The sequence below is a fragment of the Oryctolagus cuniculus genome, chromosome 15, assembly GCF_964237555.1.
Source record: "Oryctolagus cuniculus chromosome 15, mOryCun1.1, whole genome shotgun sequence".
In the NCBI taxonomy this organism is placed as follows: Eukaryota; Metazoa; Chordata; class Mammalia; order Lagomorpha; family Leporidae; genus Oryctolagus; species Oryctolagus cuniculus.
The window spans coordinates 74,543,149-74,558,725 of record NC_091446.1 but is presented as its reverse complement, the minus strand read 5'-3'; the positions used below and the strand labels follow the sequence as shown (position 1 = coordinate 74,558,725).

Genomic DNA, 15,577 nt, shown 5'->3' with positions numbered 1-15,577 from the left:
CTGATGGTGCTGGACTTCAAAGGGCAACCTGATTATCAATCTTACTTCACATACAAGCAAACTGAGGCCCTGAAAGGCTACTTGATTGGCCTCTGATGGGGAGCTGAGACCCCCACACACTTTAACAGCCTCTGATGTGTCCTGTTTTTGCGAGGCCGCATGGGCAGGGGTGGCTCACCTCTGCTGTGGGATGGGGGTCTGAAACCAATTGGCAGACAGAATGGTACCATGAGCTCCACAATGCAAAGTGGGAAGGCAAAGATGGGCCTTGCACTTCCAGCACTGCCTCTGGGCACTCCCCCCCACGACAGACCCTCTTACCCACCATGCACCTGCCTACTTCCTCTGGTGGGAGGGCGCATGGTGTGGACTGCCTCGGAAAACATCCAGAGCTCTGATGAACAGTTTGGACAGCTCATCATTCTTAGGTACTTCTTCAACAGGGGGCCCTCAGGGGCTTCCCAAGGCTGAGCCTAGGTCATCTCTATCCCCTTGGCTGATCTGAGAAAAGTCAGGTGACTGCCAGTGCTTTCTCAACATGCCAGGATCTTCAGGGGAGCGTGTGCAGCCCAGGGCCTGTAGACTTGGCCCTGGAGGGGAGCTTGGGGCAGATGGGCCCACTCATTCTCTTTTGCCCGTGGCCTCTTCTCCCCCTAGTGCACCAGGAGTTCTCTGGCGACGGCACGAGCTGGACTCTGCTGGGCCTGCCTGAAGTGTCCCACTCGGACTCGGGAGACTACATCTGCCAGGCCAAGAACTTTCTGGGAGCCACGGAGACCCTCATCTCCCTGCTGGTCACAGAGCCACAGACTCCCGCAGCACCCAGAGGGAGCCCTGGTGCTCTGTGGGCACGGATGGGCGAGGGGCCCGAAGCCGCTGCCTACAACAACAAGCTGGTGGCCAGGCACGTGCCCCACCTTGCTGAGTCTGCTGGCCTGGCCGCCACAGAGCCAGGCGTGAAGGAGGAGCTCGGGCTCCAGCACCTCCACCTGGGGGCCCCGGGAGAGCTCTCGGAGGGGCAAGTGGGATCCCAGACGGTGAGGTCTCTCAAGGTGGTGGGGGACACCTACCACAGCGCGTCCTTGGTGTGGAAGGGCCCCCAGGCTGGGAACACCACGGCCCTAAATGTCCTCTACGCCGTCTTTGGGCAGCGCAACATGCGGCGGGTGATGGTGCCGCCAGGGAAGACTAGCGTCACCATTGAGGGCCTGGCGCCCAAGACCAAATACGTAGCCTGCGTGTGCGCGCGGGGCCTGCTGCCCCGGAAGGAGGAGTGCGTCATCTTCTCCACCGAGGAGGTGGTGGACGCCGAGGGCACCCAGCGGCTCATCAACGTGGTGGTGATCAGCGTGGCCGCCATCATCGCGCTGCCTCCCACACTACTCGTCTGCTGCGGAGCGCTCCGCAGGCGCTGCCGCAAGTGCCGCTCTGCGCGCTCCACCGAGGCCACGGGCGCCTACGTCAACCTGGAGAGGCTGGGCCACAGCGACGACGGCTCCGAGGAGCTGTCCCGGAACAGCCTTAGCGAAGCCGACAGGCTCCTGTCTGCCCGATCCAGCCTGGACTCTCAGGCCTTGGGGACCCGAGGGGGCCGACGGCTCAATGAGTACTTCTGCTGAGGGAGTGGCCCTCCTGCTCCCACACCTGCCATGTCCATTCTCCCTTCTCGATCCTCACGTGCTCCCAGTGACACCCGAGTGTGTGCTCACCCCGCTCGGGTCTGCTTGCTCATACTCTCAAAACAACAGCAGTAGCAGCAACAGCTAACACGGATGAAGCGCTTAAAGATGTGCCAGCCAGTGTCCTAAGTGCTTTGTATGCATACGCTTGTTTAATTCTCATAACAACTATTTGCAGCAGGCTCCACCCTTCTCCCCATCTCCTGGAGAAAAAAACCAGGGAGGTTAAGTACCTTGCCTGCATCTATCGGTTTTTGCTGTGTAACAAATAAATACAAACTCTCTGTGGTCTACAGCATAGAACACTGTCCACACTCGCAGGACTGATAGATGACTGGGGAGGCCCTGCTCTGTGTCTGTCATGTGGGCCCCAGGCTGGAGGGTAGCAGTGGCTACCTGGGGCAGACTTCTGTGTGCTGAGGTCTGATGCCATCAGAGGGGATGAGCACAATCATGCAATGCTTCTTAAGTTCTTGGTTCAGAATTGACACACTGTCACTTCTGCCCATGTTGTCTCTGCCAAAGCAAGTCTCATGGCCAAACCCAGCTTTACTGCGGCAAGGAAGGACACTTCTCCCATGGAGGTGAAGGTGGAACAGGAAATATTTGCTGGACTGGGATCGAATCAACTCCATTGCCCACAGTATACAGCCAAGGATGGCAGCTCCGGAATTTGGACCAGGCAATTGGGCTTCACTGTTTATAGTCCCACCACACTCCTCTACTGCCTTTATATTACATGAATACTAGTTCGCAGGCGCTCCCACACAAGCCTGGCTATGCATTTGTTGTATTTGTAATCACACTCACACATACATACACATATACACACTGTGCCCTCATTGAATTCTAACTTCTGTTCTCTGGAGACTACTCTAGCTAGAGATAATCATTTGATTTTTCAATAAAGTCTAGAGATTTGGGTGATGCCCAAGGGACCACTGTTCATTTGCTCTCCGAATGTCAGGCTGGAGGGATCTGAGAGACCTTTGGTGGTGGATGGGTGGGGCCTTGTCACACACAGTGATGTCTGGCACATGGCTCACCCCTGCCTGTGGAGCAGCCTTTGTGATTGTTACTGAAGCCCACTTTGATCTTAGAGCCTGCAAGGTCACTAGGTGAGCCACCTCCAAGGCGGATCCTGTGCAGTCTTGTTAAGGCTGGGAATCCACTGAGGTGTTGCATAGGAGAAAAGGAACATTCTCAGAGGAAGGCTCTGTTTGTTCTGTGTCTGCTGGGCTGAGCACAGGTGAGAGTAGCATCCAGGGTACCTGGTTCCAAGTCCGTATGGGTAACAACTGTGGACATTCTGACACACAAGAGAATTATTTTACTAGTGTCAGTCAGGAGCCTCCATATCATGTTGACTGTTAACGGGAAGTAAACCAGTGTGATTCTGTGATTTCTAAAGTTAGTATATTCCATGTCACATCTCACATTTACGAAAATCATGGCAATGTACTTCCCCTAGTTTTCTCACAGCTGTTGTATTTGTCACTCTACAGTGGAGGCTGGGCTATTTGATTTTACAGATGTGAAATTGAGGACCAAAGAGTTGAAGAATTTATGCAGGTGAGTGTTGGGCTACTTTTTGGAATCCAGATCTTGGACAACTTTCTGGCTGGACTCAGGGTCTGTGTTCAATATTGATCTCTGAAATGCAGCCCACAGCAGGTTCACTATGGACATGGATTATTTTTGAGCCACTGGGACCAGAACCATGAGAACACCTACACATGTGAACTTGGAGCTTCCATACCTTGGAATCCAGCATCACCTGGAAGGTGCATCAGACTATAACTTGTGGGCCATTGCCAAGGGTAAGAGAAATTATTTGGACATTTATGAGGATGTTGTCTACATAAGGAGTCAGAAAATTTTCCTATAATGAAAGCCACATGGCAAATATTTTAGGCTCTGTTGCTGTAACTCAACTCTGCTCATGGAATACAAAAGTAACCATAAACAATATGTTAAACTAATGTACATGGCTACGGTCCAGCAAAATGTTATTTACAAAAACAGGTGACAGTATGGAGTGGGCCCATGGGATGTGGTTTGCCAACCCCTTATCTTAGGTTTGTAAAGGCACTTCTGCTCTATCTTGGGAGTCAAATAGTATTGAATCATTACTGGTCTTAAGATAACTAATATGCAGCCTGTTTTATTGAACTTTGAAAAAATTAAGGAATGTGAAAGCAAGACTTTGTTTGAATTTGTTCCATGTTAACTGAGCTAGAGAGAGGGGTGAGAGGAAACTCAAACTTTCTGATGATTTATTACCGTCACAGTCTTGCTGGAAAGGCCTCCAAGATGGTCACCCTCCCAATACCCATCTCTCCAGCATCCTTTATGTGTTCTGTCTTCCCTGGATTGCTCTTGAGGGAATAATTATTCTGGATTGTATCACGAGTATTTCAGTTACCAGGAAAAACAAAATCTCCTGGCATAAAATGAACTAGTGACTGGTTTATACATTAGTCTGTTAGTCTATGAATTTGATTAGTGCGAGTCAGTCCCTGAAAATCAACTGCCCTCTGAGTGGCAGGGCGATAGGATTTCTGGTGTTCCTGAGCTGAAGCAGCCTGGACCATGATGGTATGCTGGTCCCACAGCATACCACCCTTGAGGTTGGTTAGAATCATGACTTCATCAAGTCTTTTTCTGACTATGACATGGTTGTATTCCTGTTGTCGAGGTGGAGGGTAGATCAGTTACCTGCAGTTGCTTGTCTAAGTGCAAAAAGGCACAGAGCAGAAATTGTGTCCTGGAAAGTGGATGTAGGCTAGCAGTCAAATGGCTCCAAGGGCCCCTTGTTCAGTGGACAAGAGCTGGAAATTTTTACTTTATCCATTGTATTGTCTAGAAAGACAGCAATCAACTGACAAGCACTTGGGCTTGTTTTATTTAGTTGCAAGAGTCTTGTGGTCAGAATAGGTTAGGCTTATGCTTTAAGTTTCAGTGGCTTAACACGAAAAAGTGCATCTCTGCTCTTAGAATCTACTTGAGTTGGTGGGAGATATGGAGGGAGGGAGGGTCCTTACTCACCTGCTCAGGGACCCAGGCTAATGAGGGCTGCACCCTCTGGAGTGTCAACAGTTGGTGCAAGCAGGAAAAAGAGAAACTGGAGGATCATGTCGGGACTTTTCTAAGGTCATTTCCACATCACCTTTCTTTAGCTGGGCAGGAGTGAGGGGCCTGACAATTTTAAGGGGGCTTGGAAGTGCTGTCTTCTGTGTGTTTCCCACAGGTGCCTGCAGGGTGTGGGAGCCCAGGGCCCATCTCAGATGTGGGTGGTAGCACATGGAGGGGTGAGAAGAGGCCGGAGCATGAGTGAAAGGGAGGGTAGTGTGTCTGCTCCTTAATGAATTGCCCAGTTCTCTCCCTGAGTTATGCTGAAGTTCTTTTTTTTTTTTTTTTTTTTTTTTTTTTGACAGGCAGAGTGGACAGTGAGAGAGAGAGACAGAGAGAAAGGTCTTCCTTTGCCGTTGGTTCACCCTCCAATGGCCGCCGCGGCCGGCGCGCTGCGGCCGGCGCACCGCGCTGATCCGATGGCAGGAGCCAGGAGCCAGGTGCTTTTCCTGGTCTCCCATGGGGTGCAGGGCCCAAGCACCTGGTCCATCCTCCACTGCACTCCCTGGCCACAGCAGAGGGCTGGCCTGGAAGAGGGGCAACCGGGACAGAATCCGGCGCCCTGACCGGGACTAGAACCCGGTGTGCCGGCGCCGCTAGGCGGAGGATTAGCCTAGTGAGCCGTGGCGCCGGCCTTTATGCTGAAGTTCTGCTAAGACTGGGGAAGGGAGTGGTATTTTCCAATTGTATAGACAGAATTCTTTCTTATTAGAGTTGTAGTAAGACAAACGGGGGAGCTGCCTCCAGCAACCACTCACACCAAACTATTTCAAAAGCACAGAGTACCTCATCTCCCATGGCTCTGTCTCTACCAAGAACTCTAAGGGCCAAGTTTGTAAAAGCATCCTGCAGAGGAGAAAAGGGGACAATATTCTCCCTCTCTGTCTCTCTCTTTGTCTCTCTCTGTCTTTGTCTCTCTTTCTCTCTCTCTCTCTCTCTCTCACACACACACACACACACACACACACAGATACCCCTGGTTGTTAGAGTTCTTGGGTTTAGCCCTTAACCTCAGGTTAACTAAGTGAAATGACATGACTCAAGCTAACCTTAATTATGCTAATTTCCTGCCTTAAGCCCCAGCCTAGGTACCCTGTATGCCCTTGTGCCACATAAGGAAATCAGAGGATGGGAGACAAGAGAAAAGAAGAGGTCCAGAGATAGCCAGTAGTTGTTCTTTTTTTTTAAGATTTATATATTTATTAGAAATTTAGGCTGAGAGAGAGAGAGGGAGAGAGAGAGAGGGACAGATATCTTCCATCCATTGGTTCACTCCCTAGATGGCTGCAATGGTTGGAGGCTGGGCCAGGCCAAAGCCAGGAGCCAAGAGCTTCTTCAAGATCTTCCACGTGGGCACACAGGGACCCAAGCACTTGAATCATCCTCTGTTGTTTTCCTAAGGCATTATCAGGGAGCTGGATTGAAGTGGAACAGCTGAGACTTGAACTGGCGCCCGTGTGGGATGCTGGCATTGCAGGCGGCAGCTTTACCTGCTATGCCACAATGCCATCCCCTGAGTTGTTGTTCATCATGAGCCTCTGGAAAGTTGAGAACTGGATTCATTTGAAAAAGTTGGCATGGGATGGACAGAGAGAAATTGTAGGGGAGAAAGCCTCTGTAAGTGTTTGTATTTTGGGGGAAGGGGAAGGAAAGGAATTCACAGTGCTTAGTGATATCTGCAGGTAGAACACAATAATTCCATGGAGCAAGCCTGACAACGTGGCAAACTTGGCAGAAGACCCTGGAATAAAGAGTGCTCATCAGAGTTGTTCCCATCAGGCCAGACTGGCCAGGCCCTGTTGCCCTCCCCACCCTCAGGCACTGGATGTGGCCTGCCTTGGAAAGGGCATGGCTAGTGCCTACTTCTTGCTGCCACAATCTGTGTGCTCACAGAATTCTTGTTTTGTGGGTTTACCTCCATAGGAACTCCAAAGATCTACCCAGATTGTAGGGGAACTCGAGCAAACAGATCTGGAGAGGGTGGAAAGCCTGGTGGGTAATCAGCTTAGTTGGTGACCCACTTCCCCCCTCACTGGTTGGCTACTAAGCGGATTTTATTCACTGAGGCCCTTTGTAGAGTATAATGTATATCATGAGCTTCAGGAACCCATGAATTTCAATATTCATTTGGAAGTGCCCCCAGTTAATGGGGAAGGAGGTGTTTCTGGTCTTGAAGAATCTGTTGGCATGGGAGGTGAATTCTTAGGCTTCTACTGTATGCTGGGTGTTCTTATTTTATGTCATCTTAAACTTTCTGAGAAACACTGTGAAGTTTTATTAATATCCTCACTTTGTGAAGGAGAAACAGGCTCACCAGGTGGGCATTGTGGTGCAGTGGTTTAAGCTGCCACGTGGGACACTCATCTCCCTTATTGGGGTGCCAGACTGAGTTCCACCACCTCAGCTTCTGATCCAGCTTTCTGCTGATGCATGCTGGGAGGCAGCAGGTGATAGCTCAAGTGCTTGGGCCCCCTGACATCAACAGGAGAGACCCAAATGGAATTCCAGGCTTGTAGCTTCAACCTAGCCTGACCCTGGCTATTGTGGGCATTTCGGGAATGAACCAGAGGGTTGAAGATCTCTCTCTTGCTCTGTATTTCAAATGGATGTGAATAGAAACTGAGGCTCACAGAAGTTAAATGACAACCCTAAGCTATCAAGATTTGGGAGCATAAGCAAGAAAGAAGAAGCAGGGTCTGTATCAGTTTCGCTCACCCCTGCATTCCTTGTGCTTAGCAAGTATGTGGCTCAGAGCAAGTATCCAGCATCACACGTATCTTTTGTATGCATGTCTTTCCTTTTTGTGGTGTGAAATACACAGCATTCAGGAAAAATCCAAGCAAAGAAAAAAGCTCTGGTTTCATCAGAAAATGCCATCTGTATTTGAAACTGCTCCATAGGCCTCTCTGACTCTGGTCATCCAAGCTGCAGGTGCAGCTGTCTTGATGCAGAAGAAGCAGAGCTATACCATGTGAGGTGTTGGGGAAGAACAAGTGATAGCAATGGTCACAGAGTTAATTGTGAGTCATCATCTGCTTTCGCTTTGAGAAGATGACTGGAAATGCAGGTGCCAGGAGCCAGTTGTGCATGATGACGTATCAGGTGGACTCTGGACAAGTATTCTGTACTGTGGTGTTCAGTATAGCATTACTTGGTTATTTCTCTGACTTCTTTATAAGAGACTGAGAACCAGGGTGCAACTGGACATCTGACTTAGAGCTTGCTTTCCTGACTCATGAACCAGAAAAAGTGGCTGGCATTGTGCTACAGCAGGCGAAGCCACTGCTTTCAACACTGGCATCCCACATCAGGGTGCTGGTTCAAGCCCTGGCTACTCTGCTTCCAGTCCATCTTTCTGCCATTGCATCTGGGAAGGTAGTGGAAGATGATCAAAATATTTGAGCCCCTGCCACCCATGTGGGAAACTATAATGCAGTTCCCAGCTCCTGCCTCAGCTTGGGCCAGACATGGCCGTTGCAGCCCTTTGGAGGAGTGATCTAGCAGATGGAAGATCGTTTTTTGTCTCTCCCTCCTTTCTCTCTCTCTCTCTCTCGTTCTCTCATTCTTCCTTTTAGACAAATAAATAAATCTTTTAGAAAAGAATCAGACGAAGGGTGAATTTTGTAGTCTTACTTAGGAGACATAGCTCCCTCTGCATGCATTTCTTTTGAGCTTGTGATCTGGGCCATCACAATCCTCAGAGCCTCCCAGGGCTTTGCCACAGCTGTGCTGACCTACATCCCCAGGGATTATTCATAATAGGATTCGCTACTCAGAAGCTGGGGCTAAACTTACTCAAAACACACAAGGTAGTTTCTTATGGAGAAATATGGCCTCAGTGTTTCGTGACTTTCTGCTGGTTCTTGTCTTGTTGGATATACAAGCAGCCCAGCCTTTCTGTCTGCGAGGATGCACCTGCTCAGAGGAGAGTTTTGGCAGGTGCGCTGTGTGGGCAAGATGCCAGAGGGTTAAAGGGGCTGGGAATTCCTTGGGGATGATGTAGAGTGGAAGCAGGCCTAGAATTGGTGGGAAATCAGCAAAGTACCTATGAGGGCCCTTCCAGTCATTGCTGGATTTTAGTAAACTGTTCATTTTTATCAAAAAGGGCCTGACCCTTTTATCTCAAGTGAATATTTTTTCATCTCATTTGCATGTCTAATGCCAGGAACAGCCGGATCCGCTTCTCAGCTCCTTGATGTTCTTCTGAAAGCTTTTTTGGTTTCTTGTACAGGACTCTGCAGTGCATCTCTGTCTCTTTGAGTGAGCTCCCAGGGAACCTTCCTGAAGAGTTCAAGCGAGTGAGAATTGAAAACTCCCCCTTATTTGAATTGCCCCGAGGGTCTTTCATTAACATGAGCACCTTGGAGTACCTTTGGCTCAACTTTAACAATGTCACTGTGATCCACCTAGGAGCCCTGGAGCACCTGCCACAACTGAGGGAGCTGAGACTGGAGGGGAACAAGCTCCGGTCAGTACCATGGACAGTGTTCCGTGCCACCCCTCTCCTGCGTGTCCTGGATCTCAAACACAACAGGATTGATGTACTCCCTGAGCTAGCCTTTCAGTTCTTGGTCAACCTGACCTATCTTGACCTATCCTCCAATAGGCTTACAGTGGTATCCAAGAGTGTCTTCTTGAACTGGCCAGCCTACCAGAAATGCCGACAGCCTGGGTGCACGGGCGAGGTTCTCTCCAGCATGGTACTGGCACTGCATGACAACCCCTGGATTTGTGACTGTCGCCTTAGGGGACTTGTCCAGTTCTTCAGGTCTATTAGCCTCCCATTCATCCTGGTGAATTCATACATGATATGCCAGGGCCCTCTCTCCAAGGCAGGACAGCTTTTTCATGAAATTGAGCTCAGTGCTTGCATGAAGCCACGGATCTCAACTTCTAGAGTCAAAGTCACCATCCAGGTGGGACAGAATGTGACCCTGAGATGCTTGGCGCAGGCCCGGCCCTCACCCACCATTGCATGGACTTACCCTCTGAGCATGTGGAGAGAATTTGATGGTAAGTGACATGCACCATCTCAGATTATCTAGAGGGTAATGGACAGGTCTATAGCAACCTCACCCTCATTAGAGAAGCTCTAAGATGGCTCAATCATGAAGCACAGTGCAGGTGAGACTGAGTTATGCCTACATTAATCTCATTGCAACATGTAAGATTCTAGGATAGTGTTCCATTGTCAGCATTATTTTATTTTTTTTTCCAAAGACACAGAGAAAAAGAGAGAGAGTGTGTGTGTGCTCCCATTGGCTCACTCCCCAAATACCTTCAGTAGCCAGGGTTGGGCTAGGCTAAAATCTAAAGCTTAGAACTCAATCTAGATTTCCCACATTGGTGGTAGAGACCCAACTATTTAATTACCTGCTGCCCCCAAGGATGTGTGTTAGCAAGGAAGCTAGAATCAGGAACAGAGCTGGAACTTGAACCCAGGCTCTCCGATATGAGATGTAGGCTTTTCAAGAGGTGTCTTAACTACTGCATCAGATGCCTGCTCATATCAGCATTATTTTAATGCATAGAGATCTCTCTAGAATGTATGTATATATACACAAATAAATACATATACTAGGCTGATTTAACATGTTTTATAAATATTATAGATTCGTATGTGAACAAGTTTTTTGAGTGTTTTCAAAGCAATATACTACATATTTTAGAATTTCTGATTAGGATGGATTTTAGAGATTATCATCACTTATTTCCTAAAATTTCCCAGGTATAAATTGAGGTGCCTACTTGAAATGAGATTTCTAAGCCTCTTTCTTGGAGATTTGAACTCCATGGGTCCAGGGTAGGAACTGAGAATACATATTTCAGTGAGTGTCCCCTCCCTGTCCCTGCTAATTCTTACCAGCAGGCAAGGTTGGGGAGTACTAGATACTGACTGCATTTTGACATTACTGGCCCAGAGTTGTAATGCTGGGGGAGGCCTGGGGAGGGGAGGTGAACTCCACGGGCCTCAGGCTTGAGACTCAAACCTTCCTCTCCTTCCCTGGAGCTCTGTGCTCTGCTTTCATCGCTCAACTGGAATCAACTTCAAAGACACCTGTAGGGTGGGCACGTCACAAAGCCAGGGATGGCCTCCCCAGGGTATCCCGAGATGCAAGACCTTTGTGGATTCCTATAGCTTTTTCTGTGCCCCATCCAGAACACATCTGCCTAAAATGTGAGAACTGTAGCTGGTTGCCTAAGTAGTTGTTGTACATGGTTAAAAGAATACTCAATTAACCACATTTTTCACTCTTCCTCTTCATTTTGCTCACATTTTGTTGACTTGAAATTAAATGCCAAAAAAGGAGAAATGCAGGGTTATTGTCATAGTGTCTTTGAACACCATCCAGAAATTGTCTGTCTTTGCTGATGTGTTACAGCTATCCATACACCCCCCCACACACACACACACACTCCAAGTAGTAACAGCAGCTAAAGCTTACGGAAAACTTACTGTCAAGCTTATGGGTAAAGACTGTTATCCCATTTTGTTGATGAGCAGATTAATGCCAAGAGAATTTAAGCAACTTGCCTAGGACCAGTATACAAAGGTTCTTCAAAAGGTTTGTGGCAAATGGAATTAGGCAATACATTTATTTGGGTGCAAGCATTTTTTATTTTTAAACCCATGCAGAGTTTTTTCTTAATATGTGTTTTTCATGAACTTTTTAAAGATTGCCTCAAATTGAGCAAGGAATAGGAGCCTGGGCACTTGGCTCTGAGGCACTGCATATCTGGGAAGTAGGACTTTACTCTTGAAATAAAGTTGTGAGGGCCGGCGCCGTGGCTCAATAGGCTAATCCTCCACCTTGCGGCGCCGGCACACCGGGTTCTAGTCCCGGTCGGGGCGCCGGATTCTATCCCGGTTGCCCCTCTTCCAGGCCAGCTCTCTGCTATGGCCAGGGAGTGCAGTGGAGGATGGCCCAGGTGCTTGGGCCCTGAACCCCATGGGAGACCAGGAAAAGCACCTGGCTCCTGGCTCCTGCCATCGGATCAGCGCGGTGCGCCGGCTGCAGCGGCGGCCATTGGAGGGTGATCCAACGGCAAAGGAAGACCTTTCTCTCTCTGTCTCTGTCTCTCACTGTCCACTCTGCCTGCCAAAAAAAAAAAAAAAAAAAAAAAAGAAATAAAGTTGTGAGACGTTAGAAGACTATAGCATTAGGCTCAGCAAGGCCAAGATAGTTTGGTGGGAGCAGCTACTCAAGCTGAAAGTCTGGTCTCCAGAGGTCCAACTGGGTTCCAGATCACTTCCTGCCTCTGAGCAATTCTCACTAAGGGCAAGTTGGATGGTTGCTTCGATCCTCAACCTCCCACGTGTGTGAGTTGAGAACCCACTGGGAGGCAGACACCTGGCATTACGTATGTGCTCAATTAGCGATTACAAACACCTGGCATTGCTGGGTACTCTCCTGCCGGCTGGTAACTGTTTTGCTCTTTCCTCCAGTGGTGACTTCTCCTGCAGAAGATGCTGCTCTGTCGGAGCTGACCATCCCTGCTGCCCACCTTGTAGACAGCGGCAACTACACCTGCCTGGCCTCCAACTCCATGGGCAGGAGCACCCTCGTCATCTCCCTCCAGGTCCTGCCTGCCCAGGCCCTGCCTGCACCCCTCTCTCCTTCTAGCCCCTCGGAGGGCAATGCCTACGTGGACCTGCGGGTCCTCAAGCAGACAGTGCACGGAATCCTGCTGCAATGGCTTGCGGTGGCTGACAGCTCTGAGGAGGAGTGGTTCACCCTCTACATCGTGTCGGATGAAGCTCTCTGGAAGGAGGTCGTCCACATTGGCCCTGGAATCAACACGTATGCCGTGGAAGACCTCCTCCCCGGCACAAAGTACGAGGCATGCATCAGCCTGGGCAGCCAGCCCCCACACCAGGGCCAGTGTGTGGTCTTTGTCACGGGCAGAGACAGCGGCGGGCTGGAGGGTCGCGAGCGCCTCCTGCACATCACAGTGGTCCTGTGTGTTGTGTTGCTGGCGGTGCCTGTGGGCATCTATGCCTGGGCAGCCCAGGGCTTGTGCAGCTGCCGGGAGTGGGGCCTGTACTGCTGTCCTCACCACAGGAAAGTCCCCAGGTGCCCCCCTGCAGCCCCACAGTGCAGGGACAGCTCCTTCCAAGATCATTCAGTCATCTGCGAGGACCCTGAGGGCCACAGAGACACTGAGGTGGATGAGGAGAGAAAAGAAGGAGACAGCAGCTAAATAACCCAGGCTGTGGGGTAGAAATGGTGTAAGCCTCTGGCCCTAGAAACCAACAATCCCCGGCAGCTCAACTGTTTATTGAGCATCTACTGTGTTCCAGGCACTGAACTCGACACAGGGGTTTAACAGAGAAAGGGGAATGCAATCTTTATCTTCATGGAGCAAAGCCAGTGGCACCGTGTCCTGTTAAAACAAACCCTTTAGGGCTGGTGTTGTGGCACAGCTGGTTAAGTTGCTACTTGAAATGCCAGCATCCCCTATGAGCATTTGTTTGAGTCCGGGCAGCTCTGCTTCCCAGCCAGCTCCCTGCCAATGTGTAGGGAGAGAGTGGCAGAAGATGCTCAAGTACTTGAACCCATGCTAGCCAGTGGACGATCTAGATAAGAGTTCCAAGATTCCGGCTTTGGCCTGGCCCAGCCATGCTGATGTGGTCATTTGGGGAGTTAACTGGTGGAATGGAAGATCTCACTCTCTTTCTCTGTGTCATTCTGCCTTTCAAACAAACAAACCTTTAAATTAGTTGTTTTGTTATACACAATGGCTAGAAATGAATAGGTGCTACTCTTTGCATAAACATAGCCCTCTAATACTTACATGTTCATCCCTAATATTTTAAAAATATTTATTTTATTTATTTGAAATAGTTACAGAGAAGAGTAGAGTCAGATAGAGTCTTCTGTCCGCTGGTTCATTCCCTAAATGGTTGCAGCAGCTGGAACTCAGCTGGTCCGAAGCCAGGAGCTTTTTCCAGATCTCCCATATGGATGGAGAGGCCCAAGGTCTTGGGCCATCTTCTACTGCTTTCCCAGGCGCATTAGTAGGGAGCTGGATCAGAAGCAGAGCAGCCGGGATTCGAATAGGCACTCATATGAGATGCTGACACTGCAGGCTAGGGCTTTAACCTGCTGTGCCATAGCACCGGCCCCTACCCCTAACATTTATGCATAATGTTTTATATCTATTATCTTGTACGGGAAGGTGGAATTCTACCCCTTTCTATAGGTGAAGTAACTGAAGCCTGGAAAGTTCCAGCAATTTGCCCAGCATCACCCATGTGGTAGGTGGTGAGGAACCACTCAAAGAAGTTCCAATCCCACTGATTGTGCAGCTGTCCCTTTTGTTCAGAGTACAAATCTGAGGCCACTTAAGTGTGATGCTCCCAAGAGTTACCCAGTGGGATGAGGAGAGTGGTGGGTGCTGTGAGTCTCTTCCTGTGGGTGTTGCCCCTGTGAGCAGCTTGGTGCCATCAGCACCAAGAACAAGGGATGAGTCGCAGCCCAAGGGCTCAGGCACTGGGGGCTTCTGGAAGGCAGAGTCGCAAGGGGCTATTCCCAGAAGGAAAAGAATTGACAGAAAATCAGATGAATCTATCATTAAAATTTTTAAAAACTTATTTTGATTTAATTTGAAGAACAAAGAGCTAGAGCTTGATGGTAGATATAGATGATACATAGACACAGAGAGCACAGAGAGGAGTCTTCCATCCACTGGCTTACAAGAGCCATGGCTGAGTCAGGCCAAAGCCAGGAACGTAGAACTCCCTCCAGGTCTCCTGTGTGAGTGGTAAGGACCCAAGAACTTGAGCCATCATCTGCTGCCTTCCAAGGTGCATTGGAAGGGAGCTGGATCGGCGGAAAAACAGCCAGTACTTGTGTTTTTTTTTTTTTTTTTTTTTTTTTGACAGCAGAGTGGACAGTGAGAGAGAGAGACAGAGAGAAAGGTCCTCCTTTGCCATTGGTTCACCCTCCAATGGCCGCCACAGCCAGTGCGCTGTGGCCGGTGCACCGCGCAGATCCGATGGCAGGAGCCAGGTGCTTCTCCTGGTCTCCCATGGGGTACAGGGCCCAAGTACCTGGGCCATCCTCCACAGAAAGCTGGCCTGGAAGAGGGGCAACTGGAACAGAATCCGGCGCCCCGACGGGGACTAGAACCCGGTGTGCCGGTACCGCAAGGCGGTGCCGGCCAACAGCCAGTACTTGAACCAGGCACTTTGATACGACACATGAGCATCTCAAGTGGTGACCCAAGCCGCTGCACCCCAGACCTGTTTTCTCACTTTTGTTCACAAAAAGGAGTCACCTCATCCCCTAGGATTGTAAACTCTGGGATTATGCTTTTCAGGCCTATGTCCCCATGCCTTAGTGCCAAGTGTGACATGAATGAGGGAGTAAGTCTTCCTTCCTGTCGGTGCCTGAAGCCATCCTGTGCAACCCAGGAGGGGTGGACGGTCCCCCTTAGCTGGGCTCACACGGAGTCGGGAGGCCCCGCAATTCCTGGAGTCATTTCACCCTTGCCTTGGGCAGCCCTGACGGTGGAGATATGTTGCAGGATCTAAACCCACGTCTGTCTGCCTGCAGTTTTTCCCACCAGCCACAGGAAAGACCCTTGAAGTATGCACGATGAGCCGGCCTCCTGGGATGTACCCAAGGCGTTCGCCCTCCTCACCAATTCCTGCTCATTTCAGGCACCACTTCCTCCAGGGAGCCTTCCTTGACTTCTTACCCCTGGGGAAGAGGAGCAGTGAGTTGAGCAGGACAGCACCATGTTCCTGTTTTGTGTGAGTC

General features: G+C 49.8%; 2 protein-coding genes across 6 annotated transcripts in view; both read left to right on the top strand.

Moving 5' to 3' along the window:
* Positions 1 to 2,613, top strand: part of LRIT1 (leucine rich repeat, Ig-like and transmembrane domains 1) — a 105,094-nt gene extending 102,481 nt beyond the window's left edge. For all 3 annotated transcript variants that reach the window (XM_070057954.1, XM_070057953.1, XM_070057952.1), the window contains exon 4: positions 658 to 2,613. In XM_070057954.1, coding sequence (XP_069914055.1) covers positions 658 to 1,619 — 962 coding nt within the window. In that variant the 3' untranslated portion in view covers positions 1,620 to 2,613. The remainder of the gene's footprint in view (positions 1 to 657) is intronic.
* Positions 2,614 to 2,758: 145 nt separating this feature from the next.
* On the top strand, positions 2,759 to 14,406 carry LRIT2 (leucine rich repeat, Ig-like and transmembrane domains 2). Of its 3 annotated transcripts, XM_070057956.1 has the most exons (4): positions 2,759 to 3,251; positions 3,344 to 3,499; positions 9,222 to 9,824; positions 12,259 to 14,406. In XM_070057956.1, exons 2-4 carry the CDS (start codon positions 3,400 to 3,402, stop codon positions 13,011 to 13,013), a joined length of 1,458 nt encoding a protein of 485 aa, XP_069914057.1. In that variant the 5' UTR covers positions 2,759 to 3,251; positions 3,344 to 3,399; the 3' UTR covers positions 13,014 to 14,406. The 3 variants fall into 3 exon arrangements, with proteins under 3 accessions (XP_069914057.1, XP_069914058.1, XP_069914056.1); XM_070057957.1 differs by having other exon boundaries at positions 2,759 to 3,499; positions 9,043 to 9,824; XM_070057955.1 differs by lacking the exons at positions 2,759 to 3,251; positions 3,344 to 3,499 and adding an exon at positions 6,972 to 8,750 and having other exon boundaries at positions 9,043 to 9,824.
* The last annotated feature ends 1,171 nt before the right edge of the window (positions 14,407 to 15,577 follow it).

What these genes read in the sequence shown, in the direction of transcription:
- LRIT2 (XM_070057955.1), top strand. Translation starts at nt 8,641, where the DNA reads ATGGCCTCAGTGTTTCGTGACTTTCTGCTGGTTCTTGTCTTGTTGGAT. An exon ending in TCAGAGGAGAGTTTTGGCAG is followed by an intron (nt 8,751 to 9,042) that starts GTGCGCTGTGTG and finishes TTTCTTGTACAG; the next exon opens with GACTCTGCAGTGCATCTCTG. An exon ending in CATGTGGAGAGAATTTGATG is followed by an intron (nt 9,825 to 12,258) that starts GTAAGTGACATG and finishes TCTTTCCTCCAG; the next exon opens with TGGTGACTTCTCCTGCAGAA.